Here is an 18,050-nt window from a genome sequence, read left to right on the forward strand (position 1 = left end):
ATTTAGTAAAAAGTTGTAAATACAGAACATTTTCAGTGTATGTATTTCCAAACCAATGTTCTCCTTTTTTCTAAGAGCAGCCACAGGATATGCATGATATTGGTTAGCCTTCCCTCATGATTGCCATATGAGCTGTTGCTTATGAAGGTACTAAAATGTTTTGTTGCTAAACTTTTGCTCTGTGATATTCATTATGCTGGTAAGCTACCAGCCATGCTCTTTTCCCCCTTATACATAATGCAAAGATAAATGTGCAAACTTCCCTGATAAAATTGATGCTTATTTATTAACATCATCTAAAGCAGTAGGATTATGTTTATATATATATTTTAAACTATCAATAACAATGCTGGCCCATTATATCCAACTTCATGTAATTAAAGTTGTTAGACATTTTAGCCAGTAAATGTATGCTTTCAAATAAATTTGGAAATAATATATGAACGAAAGTAAGAAGGAACTGAGCATGGACAGCTTGGCTCATGAATGCTCTCAGTCATTTTTGGCTATAAAAGAATAAACAGCACACTCATATAGGTGCGCTGTGATAGAGCAGCAATAAGACACCATGATCAGCTGGGCATCATGAGAACATTCCAACTGAAATTTCCGTGGGACACTCCAAAATGTAAACCGATGATTTCTCATAGGCTACTTAAATCATAACTGCTCATTACTGCAGGTGAGTTTACCTGTGAACACACAGCCAACAGAAACTCAGCTTTGAAGGTGACACAGCTATCTCTGATTCAGTTTTCAAAGTATCAATATCTACGTGTGCACCAGAATCTCCTGAGCATGACCTGTTAAAAGTATACTGCCATCTTTTGAATAATGTGAGAAAGAAAATTAAAGAACGAAGAAAAAAAATACCACTTCCAAGTCGTTGGCATTAAGCTTATTTCTGCTTATCAATAACACCCAAGATTTGAGGGAACTAAAATTTAATGGAAATGAGCCCATTGAAATGCATCCCATTTAAAAAGAACAGTGCACCATAAGATTTTTCAAAAGGTGCTTATTCATTTTCATATGGAGCTTCCATGTAAATATTCAGGGCTATCATGAAGACTAGACTATGTGGGGCTTGAGTAAGGGTTTGGACCAGGTTTATATCACTCAGTGGGATTAATGATCTAACTAGTCCACTGAAAATGCTGAAGGATGCCATCATTTTTAATACAGACTATTTTCCTAGATATTCAAAAGGTGGGAAAATACATACGGGTTTTCTTGGTGGTCGCGTTAACTGTGGCACTGAAGGGGCCGGTGCCTGCACTGTTGTATGCCCGGACAGCCGCGTAATAGGCAAGGTTGCTCTTCAGTCCCCGGAGCCTGGCTGAGGTCTCGTTTCCGGCCACTCTCACCTTGCTTGAGGACTCCTGCTCTTCCCCACTGACCCAGTACCGCACCTGGTGAGGAAGATGCACCAGATGAGAAGGCTGGACCCAGCACCACCTTCCTCATTCTGTGGTTTTCATTAAAATGAGGACTGCGATTTACTTTCTTCTTTATTTGACAAATACTTCCAGAGGACCTACTTGTGCCAGGTGCTGCATTAGGCTCTGTGGCACAGTAGTGTACACACAGGAAAGGAACCCTAGGAGGAGAATGAGGACAAACATGTACACAGACAGAGCAGATAAATTCAGAGTGCTGAGCATGATCAGACTACGATATCACAGTGGAAGAAGGAAGGGGAAATCTGCCTGCCTTCTCAACCCTTAACCAACTGAGCCCAAGGTCAAGTCCAGAACACTGGCAGAAAGGCATGAACTCTATGGACAGCTGAGGTTCCTTCCTAGAAGAAAGTGAACTGTCAGAGGAAAACATTATTAGATTGACTGTCCTGCAGTGCCAGCCACTGTCAGGTGACTAACAGTGCACGCAGAGCTGCACCCCAGAGGGAGTAAAAGCAGTTAAAAGGGCTGATTTTCAATAGGAATGGGTATTAAAATATTTTTCATATATTATCCTGGGCCATGCAAAGTGATCTTAGACATACCAGGACATATAAAGAACTCAAAATACTTAACACCAACCAACCAAGCAACCAATCAATAAATGGGCTAAGGACCTGAATAGACACTTCTCAGAAGAAGATATGCATTCAATCAACAAATATAGGAAAAAATGTTCAACATGTCTTGTAATTAGAGAAATGCAAATCAAAACTACTCTAACATTTCATCTTATTCCAGTCAGAATGGCAGCTATTAAGAATACAGAAAACAATAGTGTTGGCGAGGATGTGGGGGAAAAGGCACACTCATACATTGCTGGTGGGACTGCAAGTTGGTGCAACCCATCTGGAAAGCAGTATGGAGATTCCTTAGAAAATGTGGAATGGAACCACCATTTGACCCAGCTATCCCACTCCTTGGTTTATACCCAAAGGACTTAAAAACAGCATACTATAGGGACACAGCCATATCAATGTTTATGGCAGCACAATTCACAATAGCTAAATTGTGGAACCAAACCAGATTCCCTTCAATAGATGAATGAAGAAAGAAACTGTGGTATATATACCCAATGGAATATTACACAACATTAAAAGAGAATAAAATTGTGGCATTTGCAGGTAACTGGATGGAGTTGGAGAATATCATGCTAAGTGAGGTAAGCCAATCCCAAAAAACCTAAGGCTAAATGTTCTAATAAGTGGATTCTGATCCATAACAGGGAGGGGAAGGCATGGGAAAAATGGAGGAACTTTGGTCCTGCAAAAGGGAGAGAGGGTAGGGATGGTGCATGGGGGCAGGAAAGATGGTGGAATGAGATGAACATCATTACCCTAGGTACATGTATGACTGCACATATGGTGTGATGCTACATGGTGTACAACCAGAGAAATGAAAAGTTGTGCTGCAATTGTGGACAATGAATCAAAATGCCTTCTGCTGTCATTTATACCTGATTAAAATAAATTAATTAATTAAGAGAAAGATATACAAACATATGGTGAAAAAATATGAATATAAGAGAATATTTGCTGAAGGGAGGAAAAAGGTAGAGAATAAAATAAAAATACATTTTTAAGTACTTACAATTCACACTATAAAGTATTTTACTATAAAGTTTTGTGTGCTTTCTTTTTTTTGAACATACAGATTATCTATAAGTAAACAAAGCAAAAACAAAAATTTATGCAAATAAATGGTTTAGGAAAGTGTACATATTCTTTGTGTAGATAAGATCTGGTATTACCATCTGCTGATCTAAAGCAGGGGCCACATAGTTAACACGACAGCAGATCTACCAGGTTCTCACAAGGGCATAAGCACATTTCTTACTTTTATAAATATAGACAATCTCTGCACTCTCTCTCTTCTTCTTCTCTCTCTCTCTCTCTCTCTCTCTCTCTCTCCTTTTTTTTTTTTTTTTTTTGGTGTTGGGGATTGAACTCAGGGACACTCAACCAGTGAGCCACATCCCAAGCCCTATTTTGTATTTTATTTAGAGACAGGGTCTCACTAAGTTGCCAAGTGCCTTGTAGTCCCTAAGTCTGGCTCTGAACTGGCGATCTTCCTGCCTCAGCCTCCCGAGCTGCTGGGACTACAGGTGTGCCCACCACGCCCAGCTCTACTCTCTTCATTGAAGTATATGGCCACCTTGTTCTGGCCTTTATGTTTTACTGTTGAAGGCAAAATATAAAAATAGGAAATAATTATTATAACTTATACAACTAAAAAGCAATTTGAGCTCAATGAAACTGGCAATAATTGATTCTGAGTGCACAGAATGTTGGAAATGGTAAAGGCTTGTGACCACAAGAAACAAAAACAAAAACTTAAAGACTAAGAACATAGCTCAGTGGCCAAAAAGGAAAAAAGAAGAAAGAAAAAGGAAAGGAAAGAAGGCTTAAGGGACTGGGAAGCTGGACATAGGACAGAGCAGATTTTTAATAATGGAGCTACTCAGCTTTGCCTGATTGGAGGAGGATAGACTTTCTATTTAATTAATTAATTATTTTTTTTTTAAAAAAGCAGAGTTCTAATTTTCATGTAAAATGTCCTAAATTTAGGGTTGGCTCAAAACCAATACTGTGTTGATCAAACAAAATGTGCTTATGGGCCACAGCTGATTACAAGTGTCAGTCCTCTGTACAAAACACACTACAACTTATTCTCTCTTAAAACACCACTGGGTGAGTGTTAAGGTCCTAAATGATAAGTGAAAGCAAATTATATATTGTGCTAGATCAAAATCTCCCTATGTATGTGCACATGGAAGGATAAGCACCCTTATATCCACACAAAATGCTGATCTTATGGATGCATTTATGTGAATTTCTCTCAGAGAAGGGTTATTAGTTTTAATAAGAATCTCAAAGGGAGGACGTGAGCCCAAACAAATAGCATTGAAGTGGATACATGGTTTCTTTTCTAACGCCATAGCCAAATAGCCTGTTAATGGATACTAAAAGCTTTTATATATGGTAGACTCACCCAGAGAAAACATTGTGTGTTGTTAGGTCTAGATGAGCCCTAAATGATAAGAAGGTTTCCCTGCTCCTAAGAGCATTGTCTAGTTACTAACTAAGAATGATACAGATCAATAATTATAATAAAATGTACCAGACACAAAACCTGAAGCTTGGGATAGAGCACAGATGGGGGTAGCATATAAGTATGACTGTAAGACGGCAGCAGGGAGGATTCAGGCGGTAAAATCAGGGCCGCCCAAGCTTCCCGCCCCTGTCAGGTTCCAGTGCCAGGGTTGTTCCTTTTCTGATATATCAAACTGGTCGAACACAAGTTGCCTAAGAAAATGTTCTTAGGAGACTGATTTAAAGAAGACATAAAAATAATTTATAATTGGTAATGTGGAATCTCTTTTTATAAATCCGTTTATAGAAAGTACTTGAAAGTTCTTGATAGCGGCATGTTTTAAAGTACTTTAACCAATCTCCATGCATCAGAAGGAGAGCTTTATTTTTAGATCTTAGTTGCTGAGAGGTATTAGAAACATTTAGACACAGAGAAAAATTGTGACAAAGTTGAACATGATACTAGTTAGTGAAGACTGATTATATAATCTTCTTAAACAGCTTTCTTTAAAGAGCTGAATAAATATTCATGTAACTAAAACATAAGGAAACAGAGACGTGCCACTAATATTGCCAATTTTCTGAAAGAATTCCATTATGTTCCAAGAAATTTTGTTCAAAAATGCTTCTATAAGGCTAGATCATTTTTTTTAATAAGGTGGAATAGTTAAAAAAGAAATAAGAAAGACAAATATCCCATTTTCCTCTCAGTTGTGTTCTGGATTTAAATAATAAAAGTACTCCAACTGAGAGAAGAGAATATTTCTATGCTAATTTGGATTTTTATGGGCACAATCACAATACAGGGATGGGGAAGGAAAGATGTCTATGTTGGAGGAACAAACTTTGAAAATGTAATTGTGCAGAAAAGGGTGAATATAAAGTTGACAGAATATGAAGGTGGCATCTGCAAAGGATGACCAGAGAGATGCACATTACCAAACACAAGACACACCCTGTTAATAAAACAGCCAGTGTAGATACTACTAGAGGCAGGCCAGCTAAACACACTGATGAGTAATGGATTATAAAATAACTATACCTAAAATGTCCAAGTCTGTTTGACAAGAGATTGAATCTATTATGCAAGAATAGGAGATAAAGAAAAAAGATCAGCCCAATTTGAAAAACAATAAGTAGGATTTGTAGATCTGAAAAAAATGCAATGATTAAAAAATTAAGGAAATCAGTAATAAGAATAAAGCTATAGACTAATGGTGGAAGGGTGAATTAATGAGCCCAGGACATAGCCTGAATAAAGAAATGAAAATTACCAAAGTGAAGCTGTGGCATTGAGAACAGAATGCAAAGTTCCAAACAGAGTTCCCAAAGGAGAGATGAAGGAAAAGGCAACGCTCAGAGGAAAAAATGGCTGAGATCTTCCCAGAGCTGAAGATATGGGCATTTTCATGGTGCAATCTCTGAATTTAGTGAGGGAACAATAAAAGGCACAGGAGAGGTTGGTTAAGACTGCCTTGGGTTCTCAACCATGCTTCATCCCTAAGAATCTGATCCAGTCTGCTTCTCTGAGCCGTTCCGGAGCCCCTGAGTTGGGGGTTTGCAGGTGAGGCTGGGGCCTGGGAGGGAAGGACTTCATTTCCTGACAGAGTAGACAGCAATAATGCAGGCCGTGATGGGCAGGGGCCTCTAGGTTCTGGTCATTACTGCTGACAGTGGACCTGTACACACAGCTGTCCCCCTGATCCATGGGTTTTCCCTCTGTGGTCTCAGCTGCCCTCTTTCAAAATGGGCAAGAAGGGTAACAACATACACAAAGATACTTTGAGAGACTACTTTCATAAAATCTTTATTATAGTATATTGTTATAGTTGTTTTATTTTATTATTAATTATTGCCATTAATCTCTTTATTGTGCCAAATTTACAAGTTGAACTTTACTGTTTGTGGTTTCAGGCAACCACTGGGGGTCCTGGATCATGTCTCCTATGGATGAATGGTGGCTAGGGATAGAACCCTCCATATTGTGGAATTACTAAATGACTTAAACGGCTTCAGTCTTAACAGTTTAAAAATATTTCCCTCCTCTGACCATGGAGATCCACCAAACTCAGTATTCAAGTTCTCAAATTTTCTGCATCTACAAACACTGGTAATGCAATTTTCTGATGAGATAATATGGTATTTTTTTTCCTTCAGAAAAATAAAACCATTTCACAAGTCAATATATTTTTATCTGGATAAATAAACAGAAACAAACTTGAAGAATGTCAAAACTAAAAATATAATTTCAGTTTCTGTGAGTAATTTGGTTATTCCCAAAACTAATGTTCCTGCTCCAAGTACTCCTTAATATCCCTGCATCAGATCTTTCATTTAATTTAAACATAAAATGAAATATAGTTTATAAAACTAATGTATTTAAAAGTAGAACCTTTTTTTAGGCTTGAAGGAAACAGGTATTAAGTTGGAAATATTCTTTTAATAGACTAAAATAATTGTATGTGTATTTACAGATTTCTAGAGAGATGAACACTTTAACTTAGCTATTAGATTGGGCACATTTAAATCAGCAGAAGCCAGAGGGGGAAATGCATTTGAATGTCTTTTAGGGAGATAAGTCCAGGTCTGTCCTCCCTCTGCCCTCAGCCCGGGGGGAGAGGTATTGTGTATGTCCTTGCCCTCTGACTTCTCTTTGGGTTTAATCAGTAGGACTCAGGAGAGACTGGGATGTTTACTCCCCCCCATTTATAGTGCTGTGCCAGGGTTTAGTAGGGACCTTCTAACAAAGAACCCAGCAGCACATGGGCAGTGAGGGTCATTCCCAGAATCTCCCACAGAGTGAAGCCTGCTACACACTGGACTCTCTCCTCTCTGCTTGTCTCCATGGTATTGGAAACCACTCCTGCTGCATCACCAAGCTTCTGTCCCTCCCAAGGTCTGCCTTTTATTCAGCTAAACACATTTTACTTTTTTGATATTGATGTAAGAATATCTCAACTGTCTGTATCCAATTTTCCTATGTATATTCAACTCATGCCACAGTGAATTGAACTCACTGCAAGACAGCAGGAGATGAGACCCCGGGCACATAGCTTTTCTTCAAGTGGAATTTCATATCCTCAAAAGAAAAAAAAAAGGTACTCAAATATTTAACATCTTTTTCTATTTTGATTAAAATATTAGGCCCTGTGCATATTCCATACAGCTGTGGGAACAGGAGGCTGGAGGAAGGCATCTAGAAAGTTTTGGTTTGGCATTCTGATATATTACATTTCTTAAGTTCCTCTGCCACACTTAAAAAATAATCCTATGCGGTTCCCCCCAAATATGCAACTCTTACTATTTTGCAAATGTTGACTTGTTTCATTTGCTTATTAAATTTGTTCTTCCCAAGGTTTATTCTTTCTTCATGTTTGACTTTTATTACCATGTAGTAATGGTACATATTTAGGGAGTGCAGCATTATACTCCAATGCCTGCATGTACCTCACATAGATCAATCAGAGTAATTATCTTTTCCATCTTGTTATCATTTCTTTTTGTTTGGAACCTTGGAGTTCTTCATAGAAACAGCGAATAGATTATTGTGAACCAGAGTTTATTTTTTTCAAAGCACAAAACGACTTTAAAGCCATTCCAGGTAGGAACTCTAGCGCTCTCTCCTCTTGGTGCCCACTCTCCATGAACTTAATGGCTCTGGATCCTCTTTTGCGGGTCTGCCTCTCTTATTCCTATCCAAAAGGGCACCAGGAAAGATCTGAGCCTGAGTTTAAAGGCACAGCAGATGAAATAAATTGGAGTCTAGGGAAATGAGCTCAACTACTGGTTGGTCAAATCAGAAAGAAAATTAGTCTAGATGCTAATGATGATGTGTGCTCAGCATGTTGTGAGGCACACGATCAACTCACGCCAAGATGAGAGAAAGGCAGGAGATATTAACGATTTTAAAGCCAAACTGGGAAAACTGCAACCCACAAAGTTAGCCACAGGACTGATAATTAAATACTCTGCTAAGTCATTTATTTTTCTAGGTTAATTTTTAAATTATTACTGAAACGAACAAAAGACATATTTTTAACTTGGTGGAATTATATAAATTATTTGAGATGTTTTTCTATTTAGTACATCTTTCTCTTAGCTTGTTGTCTTTCTCTTCATATATTCTACCAAGCACTTGGGGAAGAAATTTTTAATCCTTGTTTTTCCTTTCAATACAGTGTACATGTTATATTTGGATATTTTGTCTGCTACTCTTTATACAAATAGATAATATGTGATAGATAATAAGTGATGCATTTTTTTAAAAAAAGTATTTATTTTTTAGTTGTAGTTGGACATAATAACTTTATTTCACTTATTTATTTTTATGTGGTGCTGAGAGTCGAACCCAGGGTCTCCCATGTGCAAGGTGAGTGCTCTACTGCTGAGCCACAATCCCAGCCCCAAGATGCGATGCATTTTAACCCATAATTGATACCAAGAAAAGTTCCATTTCCTTCTCATCTTTTGCCTCCGACCCTAGTGGCAACAGGCATGAGAGCCACTCGGGGAGTGTATTTTCCTTGTGAAAAGTAGAAAGTATTCTTCTGCTCTTTGCTGCTTTTAAGTTTTCTTTTTCTTTCAATGAAATCTCACCCTCAAGCCCAATATCTAAACAGAAAAAAAGCAGAAGCTGCAAGTCTCTCAGGGTGGTTTTAACAATGGCTGCTTTATCTCTTGCAATTCTCAAATGATGCTATGAGTTATGGACGACTGTTACTCTATTCTAACTGAGCCTTGGAGAGCTTTAATAACTTGCTTAAGAACATGCAGCAGTGAGATAGCAAAGCCCAAACTTCATTTTTTCCATCAACACATAGTTTGTGCATGTCACTCATGTGCCAGATATTGGTCTATGAACTTGGGAGATATCATTAAACAAACACACAGAGTCCCTGTCCCTTGTGGAATTTATATAGTAACCTACTAGTTTTGAATGCAGAACTGTCTAATTCCAAAATGGTAGAGCCTTAACTAGAAAATATGAGTTTCCACTAGCATTCTTTGATGTTCTTCAGTCAAATACTCTTTCCTGACATGGCTAAGAGATACCATTCCATTTTCATATAGAATATTTTTACCTTGATGAGTCCTTATCAGTTTAAATCGATACGGAAAAAAAATTAGCATCTCTTTGCCCTCATGCTCTCCATTAACTACCATCAACTCTCAAGACCCCTACAATGCGTATAAGCCCATAGTTCTCTCCTTCATTTCTCTCCAGTATTTCACAAGGTACAACCAGATTGGGGATATGATCCTGCCATTGTGGCTCATAAAGGGCAATTATCCATAGTGGGCACGTGTCTCAGTCCAACTCCTTCACTGAGGAGAATCACATGTGTTCATTTCTTTAAATTCCCTTTTCTCTTTCACATGAGAGATCACACTGGACCCTTGACTTTCTAGATCTGGCTCATTTCACTTCGCACGATATTCTCCAGTTCCATCCATCTACCAGAAAATGCTGTAATTTCAATCTTCTTTAAGGCTGAGTACTCCATTGAATATGTATTCCACATTCTCCTTATCCATTCATTTGCTGATGGACACCTGGGCTGCTGCCATGTCTTGTCTGTTATGAATCAAACTACTATAAACGTTAATGTGGCTGTATCATTAGAGTATACTGATTTTAGTTCTTTTGGATAAATACCAAGGAGTGGGATATCTGGGTCACATGATGGATCTATTCCTAGTTTATTGAGAAATCTCCATACTGCTTTCCAAATTGGTTAGTAGTAATTTGTAGTGCTACTGACGATATATGAGTGTACCTTTCCCCCACATCCTTGCCAGCATTTATTATTTGTATTCTTGATGATTGCCACTCTAATTGGAGTGAGATGAATTCTCAATGTAGTTTTGATTTTCATTTCTCTGCTTGTTAAGATGTTGAACATTCTTAATATTTTTCATATTTTCATATTGTTAGCCATTTGCATTTCTTCTGAGAAATGTCTGTTTAGTCAATTTTCCCATTTTTTGATTGGGTCATTCCTTTTTTTTTTCTGGTGTTAAGTTTTTTGAGTTATTTATATATTTTTGTTATTAATCCCATGTTAGAGAAGTAGCTGGCAAAGACTTTCTCCCACCTCTCCATGTTTTTAGTTACTTCCTTTGCCATACAGAAGTCTATGTCTCATCCTGCACAAAAATCCACTCAAAGTGGAATAAAGACTTAGGAATAAGACAGGAACAATGCAACTTCCAGAAGAAAACACACAGTCAACACTCTACAATATGTGTACAGGCATTCATTTCGTTAATAAGATTCCCAAAGCTCAAGAAACAAAGCCAAGAACCAACAACTGGGAGCTCAATTTCAATTACAAATTCAGGTATTGCCCCTGAATGGCCTGTATGCAGAGTCTCACTGCTCCAGTGCTGTCTCTGTTTCATTTGATAATATTTATTCAGACCAATGCTATGTGGTTGTAGGGAACAGAAACTCGCTTGAAGCTGCTCAGATAGAAAGGGGGTTCACTGTCAAGAAGGACAAAGCACTATGAAAAAGGATGTAAGAAGTCCACTTGAGAATTGGGCAGTTGTCAAAGAGCTCTTCTATTTTACTCTTCTAAGGTTGTAGGGACCTTGTTTCTCTCCTTGTGAGGGTGAAGTGGGGAGATATCTGCTCTATCTCATCTTTGCAGACCTACTTTTTCATACATGCCAATGGCCAAAGAAGTGTGAACTTGGCTACAAATCTGACATATGACCACATGACCCTCACTAACTATAACCTCTGTATTCCTTACTTAAATATCTCACACAAGAATCTGACTGGGTCAGCTCACTGTGCAGACCAGTTGACTTTGATCACGTGGTCACTGGGATACAACCACTGGAGACTGTATTGGGGAGTGGTGGGGTACGTGGCTGTGTCATGCTAATATGGCTATGTTAGTCTGCCACTGAATCAGCAGTTACACATGAGGGCAGTTTCCTAAGAAGCCAGCAGTGGGTGGTGGGGATGAAGTCACAACCATGACCTCTATAACAGCATTGCTAGATAAATCTTAAAATGTGTTTATCTTACCACTTCCTAATTCCACTGTTCCCTATGAAATATGGGGTCCGGTTCAAGGAGTTCCTCTTACATTCAAAGCCATCTGTGACCTGCTCTCCTATGCCTTGGTGGGCATCATCTTCAGTGTAACCTTGGTTTTGTACGCAGCCTCTACTCCTTTACTCCTCCAAAATGCTGTGCTCAATCTGGAATGTTCTCAGTATACCTCTACATTCATTTCCTTTCCCTCCAAAGTCCTGGTTAAACCTTCCTACCATCTGGAAGTCTGTAAAGCCTGGTCATCCTTCTTCCTCAAACACTTCTTGCTCAGGTGAACTATTCCTACTTTATTATATTAGGTCTTATGATGCCCTCTCTTTTGGATATTTCATCTTATTTCACCATACATCAAGGTCTCTGGAAACACAAGTTATATTATGGGCAGCTGAATTCTCTAGAATTCAGAAGAGAATCTCACAACCAAGGACAGAAGACCATAGCCAGAGGAAGGTTACTTTCTACTGACATAGCCATCCAATGAATAAGACCACAGCCTTTCAATCTCACCCTCGGTTTTCAGTCAATCCATCATAAGATCTGGCTGACAGTGCCCCTGACTGCCTTTCATACTCACTGTTTTGTTCCTTTTCCATCCGGACTAAGGTGGTACTCATGCCCCTGGCAGGGTTAAATCAGGTATGTACTAATAATCAGATGGCACAATGTGTGGGTAAGAAAAGAGCAACCCAGAAAAGAATTCATATAAGCTGTCATTGTTCAGAAGAAGTTTTAGTGAAAGAAGCAAAGTAGCGTGGTAACATACAAACACAAGTCAGTTTACCTCATAGCCAAGCAAATGTCCATTGCTCAACTTCCAAGGAATGGTGTTCCACAAAACTTCAATTTCTGAAGAAGACAGGCTATGGGCAGAGACTTCAGATGGGGCCATTGTAGGCTCTGTTTAGGAATAGAAATTGAAAAACAATGAACATTTCTGCAGTTGATTAAAACAATCCTTTGACGTCCTTATTTTTGAGAAAGCACTTTAACGTAAGTGAAACTTTTATAATCATCCTATAAAAATATCTGAAAACATGCACCATGTCTTGAAAACACAGACACTGATCTATTGCTGAGGACGAGGTGGCCACAGTGCCACAGGGGTTTTCCTTGCTCAGCGCCCACAGCAACCTGTACCTTCCTCCCTTGCACCTCTTTCTCAGTATTTTCTTCTTCCCTCTGTTCTCTCTACCCCTTTTTCCCCTCTCTTTCACCCCACACCAGCTGCTTGGGAACTCCTATACTACTTTCTTATTTTGGTCAAACAAAGTCAAAGTCAAGTTCAAGTAAAGTTCATTTACTCAGCAAGCACTGAGTGCCTAATTCCACACAAGGGGCAGTGTGAATTTGGATACTGACTCTTTTGATGGAGTAGGTAGACATGCCCATGTGATCTCCAGTAAGGACACCCCCTTATAATGAATATTTTTGGGGAATTCATGGGAATATCATAAGGCTCAATGATAAAGTCTTCCTCTGATTCACTGAAATGTCTGAGTGTATTTCCAACAAGCCCCTCATTTTTTTCTTAGGCGACTAAATATCTTTCTTATGTGTGAACAGACAGCCCTTTGACCAACTCCTCAGAGTGATAAGGATGATTCAGGAGAAGGGAGGTGAGGGGCACAAGAATGGGCCAAAGGCTGAGTCTGTTCCCACTTCCCAGAGCCAGTTCTCAGGCCCTAGATGCTGAGGGCAGACAGTGTCTGAAGTCCCTCCACTGGCTAATTTCCATCACTTCCCAGACCCACAACCTGCCCTTGTAATTCCTGGAAGCTCTTGGAAATGGGGTCTGGTTATGAACGCAAGACTCTTTCTTTTGCAAAGATGCCTATAATACCTGTTTTTATCCTTTTCAGAACTCAATGGGAAATGAGAAGACAAGAATAAGGGTGGCTGTCCTCCGTCCTCAGAAATATGGAGTCTATTTTTAGGAATGACAACTGTGGACCTTTTTCTTTTTTTCAATTTACTGCCAGTTCTGAGGTTAGGAGAGACACTGGGATATACTGCATGAGCTCAGAATGCTTAAGACCAATGGCCCTGGGTTAAAATCCTGGCTCTTTCTACATGAGTTTTGGCAGATTTATTCATCTCTTTCATCAAGCTTTCATTTCCTAATTTGTAGATGGGAGACTTTTCATTTGAAAATTCTAATTAGGTAACTCCTGGCAGATGGCAACCATGCAATACAGGTTTGCCCCTGACATCTTTGTTAGGTGGAACCACATGAGGTGGCCAATATTCAGTTGCTGTCATCTATAAAATGGTGGTTTGCTATCATTTTCTAGAGTGATCTTGAGATGTCTCAGAATGTGGAGCAGATTTAAAAGGAGAGCAGAATGACTCAATGGTTTTCTAGTGAAGTGTGTGTGTACACAGCAGAATGATACAATTAGGCCAGAGTGACAGGTACTCATATCCCTCAAAGGTTCACATTGTACATCTCTTGGATGGCATCTTGGCCCTTGCTTTCCGTCTTGCTAATGTCCTTTTCTCAGTTGCATAAACCACAACAGAACTTTGGACTAGTGTAGCTTCCAGGGACTATTTTATTCTTCAACCAAGAAAAACAGGGTTGCAACCAATTGTTAGATCCTCTGTCTCTTGAGTCTTACACTTCAAGTCAGTTATGGTTGATCTTTATGACCTGCCCTGGGGACATAACCCCAAGTTTGATTACTGTTGACTTGAGGAAAAAAAAATACCCCTAATGCCACAGAGAATTTTCTAGTCAGGTTTGAGCACAACTAGCTTATTTATATACAAACTTGTTTCCCGCACCTTCTTCTGCAGAGAACACTGTTGTCACTGGGCTAAATGGGCCTTCACCTCTGTTATTATAGACACCCACTTTGACTTCATAGGGTGAAAATGGCATGATACTTTCGTTCCTGAAGACGTATCTTGGGGTGTCAGGGGATGTCACCACTGTCTGGATCCAGTTGGTAACCCCAAGAGGGCGGAAAGCAACCACATACCCAAAACCTTCACCATTCTGCAGCTCTTCAGGGACTGGCTGTAAAGAAAATGCACAGTCTGTCACCTTTAAAGACAAGGGCATAGCAAAGTGATGAGTCCTCATCCTTAGTGTTTCCTATGAATTATCAAATAATAACCTTCACCGTATCAAGTCAGAGATTTTAAAAAGAAGAGGAACACCAGGGGCACATTTAATTCAGCTGATTTTTAAGAGACATATAATACTCCTTAACAGGCACCCAGGTACTGAGCTAGATTTCTCAGTGATTATTTGACATATGAGTGTCTTTAAGTCCACGTCTGGGTTTCTAATAACCCATACTTTGAGTATAACATACTAGATATTTTAAGTCAAATAAAAATGATGAAATCCCTAGTGTTGGTTTTATGGAAAGAAATCACACCTTGATACAGTGATTAAGTACAAAGGAGCAAAAAAAAAAAAAAAAGAAAAGAAAAGAAAAGCAAAAGAAAGTAAATACAGCTTACTGAACTCAAAGCTGCATGGACTCATGCCAAAAATTTTATTGGCATTTATCACAAGCTCATGATGCTTTATTTGTTTGTTAACATATTCAATTAATATAAATAAATTTAGTGCTAGTCCTCCCATTTCATACATATTAATTATATTTTCTCCCTAACTTAACATAAACAAAGGATAAAAGATGGTCAGGAAAGAAATACAGACTCAAGCACCTGTGGGGATGTGTGACATCATCAGCAGGACATTCCAGGAATGCAGGGAGAGCACTGAGGGAACCTCAAGAGTCAGCAGCCAGGAGTTGACTCTCACCCTCTGTTTAGCAGCCAGGTGTCCATGTACAAATTACTATCTTTGTGCCTCAGTGTTTTAATATATAAATGTTCCAAGAATGAAATAAGAAAACTTTTGCAAAATGACAGGAACAGTGATTAGCACTGAAATATTTGCTACCGGTGCTACCAGCAGTGGCAACAGCGGTACCATTATCAGCAGCAATAGCAATGCCAGCATCAGAACCCACATCACAAGCACCACTGATAGTACCACCATTACCACCAACACAGGCACCACAATTCCCAGCACCAGTCACCAGCACTGGAGACATGAGAACCAGTAGCACCTGTTCCATCAACAGTACCAACACCAAAACAACAATCTACACCACCAGTACCAGCACCTCCAGCAGCGGCACCTCTGCCACCAGCTGTATCACCAGCACCATGAAAATGAGCACACACACCATCAGCACCATCAGCACCAACACCAGAATAACTACATCTGCACCACCAGTGCCACCATGAATACCTGTGTTCCCAGCACCACTACTAGCACCTGTGCCACTAAACCCACCACCAAAAGAACCAGTACCAATTGCACCACTACTACAACCACTACCACCACCACCGCCCACATCACCAGTCCATCCCTAGCACCACTGTCACCAACCCTATGACTCTCGGCAGCATTAGCAGCACCGCCTCCATAAGCACCAACAACAGTGCCAGGCCCACCAGCAGCAGCAGCAGGGTAGGAGCCAGCAGCAGCCAAAGCTATCTCATTGGTAGCAGGACCACCAGCATCAGCATCACCAATAGCACCAGCACCAGAAGCACCACCACCTGTGCCACCTCCAGCATGGGTGTTATTGGTAGATCCAGCCCCAGTCCATTCCCCCAGCAACACCTCCATTAGCATCACCAGCACTACCGCTATGACCGCCATCAGTACTATTATAATAGTATTGTGAGCACCATCACCACCAGGACCATTCCTCCAGCACTACTAATGCCACCAGCTCAAGGACCAGCACTACCATGGCAACAGCATCATGTTCAGTACCACCAATAGCGCTGACACCATTACTAGTATCAGCAGCATCAGAATCTGCACCACCGGTATCAGTATACTCTTTGCATCAGGAACATCACTATAAGCACCATCACCAGCATCACCAGCATCACCAGCATTGCCAGCACCATCACCAACATTATTACTAGGACTTGTACCAGTACCACTACCACCAGAACCACCAGTGCTACCAGCACTAGCGTCAACTATAGCATCCTTAGCAGGAGCACCATCAGTACCAGCCCTGCAGCACCACTACCAGCATGGACACCACCCAGGAGGCCACAAGGATCATGAAAATAGGAGCACTCTGACGAGGGAAGTGCTGCCCAGACACTTACATCCCAGGTGATCACCAGTTCAGACCGGCTTCCGCCTCCTCCACTGACTTCAGAGGGAGGCACTTCTGGAACTGTGTGGGTCAGAGAGAAAGAGATGAAACCCTCTTTGCATGTAGCAATATTTATCCAAAAGAAGACTCATTGTTGCTTTTGAAATACATGAAGGAGCTTCATCATTGACACACTACACACACACACACACACACACACACACACACACACACACGTGTGTATATATCCCATATGTATACATTCACAGATGCCTTAGGTAACGACGTAATGTATATTGCATGAAATTATAAAATATTTTGGGTGAGGTCAGCAGATGATTTTATTTTACCTGAAATTATAAAACATTTAAAACCTCTCAAGAGGTAATAAAAATGAAACTTATTTGAGAGGGACATTGTGACTGGTGTGAAGGCTAATAAAATATGGAAAATGGATTCACCAGGGACGCTGGGAAACCACTCCAGCATGAACCCTGAACTGTGGCTATTCCAAGCAGAGACATGAGTCTCAGGACAACAGTGGCTTTATGGAGGAAGGATATAGACTGGGACCCTCCCATCCTGGTAGGAGGTATTTATAAACCTCAGGCAGGCATCGACTTTCACACTTCTGCTGAGAACTTTCCTTTAGTAAACTCAATGACACAGCTAGCATATAAATTCTTTGAAGGTGGGTCTTTGTCATGCCCATAGCTGTATCTGCAAAGTCTGCAAAGTGCTGAGCACACAGTAGACACTCCTGAATACGTGTGGTGTGAACAAATGAGTAGGCTGTAGGCAGGCACCGGCCCCCATGTCTCCTAGTACCTGCCACACGTACCACGTGCACTGTGCCAATCAAACAGCATCTCTAAAATGTTGAGACGTATCCTTTGACTTTATCTTGACTTAGTAAGCTCTAAAGTGACATGCTTGCTGTTTCAAATATTCTATTAGTTAATATTAATTAATATGCAGATTATGAAAAGGAAAGTTTATGTCCCCTCAGCTGTCTCAATAACGTGATGCTGGGTATGCATTCCACTTCTAAGTCTTAAAATTAGGATAATTTTAGGATCATAAAGCCATTTAGATTAATAGTTACCTTACATGAAAATTAATAACAATAATTCTTACTTAATTGAACAGTTGAGAAGCCAAAATATAATACCCATCAATTGTTTGAGCTCGTGTGTGTTCACTGAGCTCGGTGATAGAATGAGATTTCCTAGCAGCAAAAATTCCAAATGCCATTGTTTTGCCAATTTGTCAATGTTTGTTT

At 39.9% G+C, this 18,050-nt stretch overlaps 1 protein-coding gene across 1 annotated transcript in view; it reads right to left on the bottom strand.

The window, feature by feature from the left end:
• The window catches only part of Cntn3 (contactin 3), a 212,956-nt gene that overhangs the window by 10,941 nt on the left and 183,965 nt on the right, over positions 1-18,050 (bottom strand). Inside the window, exons 16-19 of the mRNA XM_026392682.2 lie at positions 16,779-16,849; positions 14,406-14,640; positions 12,403-12,518; positions 1,226-1,412 (exon numbers count right to left, since the gene is read on the bottom strand). Coding sequence (XP_026248467.2) covers positions 1,226-1,412; positions 12,403-12,518; positions 14,406-14,640; positions 16,779-16,849 — 609 coding nt within the window. The remainder of the gene's footprint in view (positions 1-1,225; positions 1,413-12,402; positions 12,519-14,405; positions 14,641-16,778; positions 16,850-18,050) is intronic.

The sequence above is a fragment of the Urocitellus parryii genome, chromosome 16 (genome assembly GCF_045843805.1).
Source record: "Urocitellus parryii isolate mUroPar1 chromosome 16, mUroPar1.hap1, whole genome shotgun sequence".
Lineage (NCBI taxonomy): Eukaryota > Metazoa > Chordata > Mammalia > Rodentia > Sciuridae > Urocitellus > Urocitellus parryii.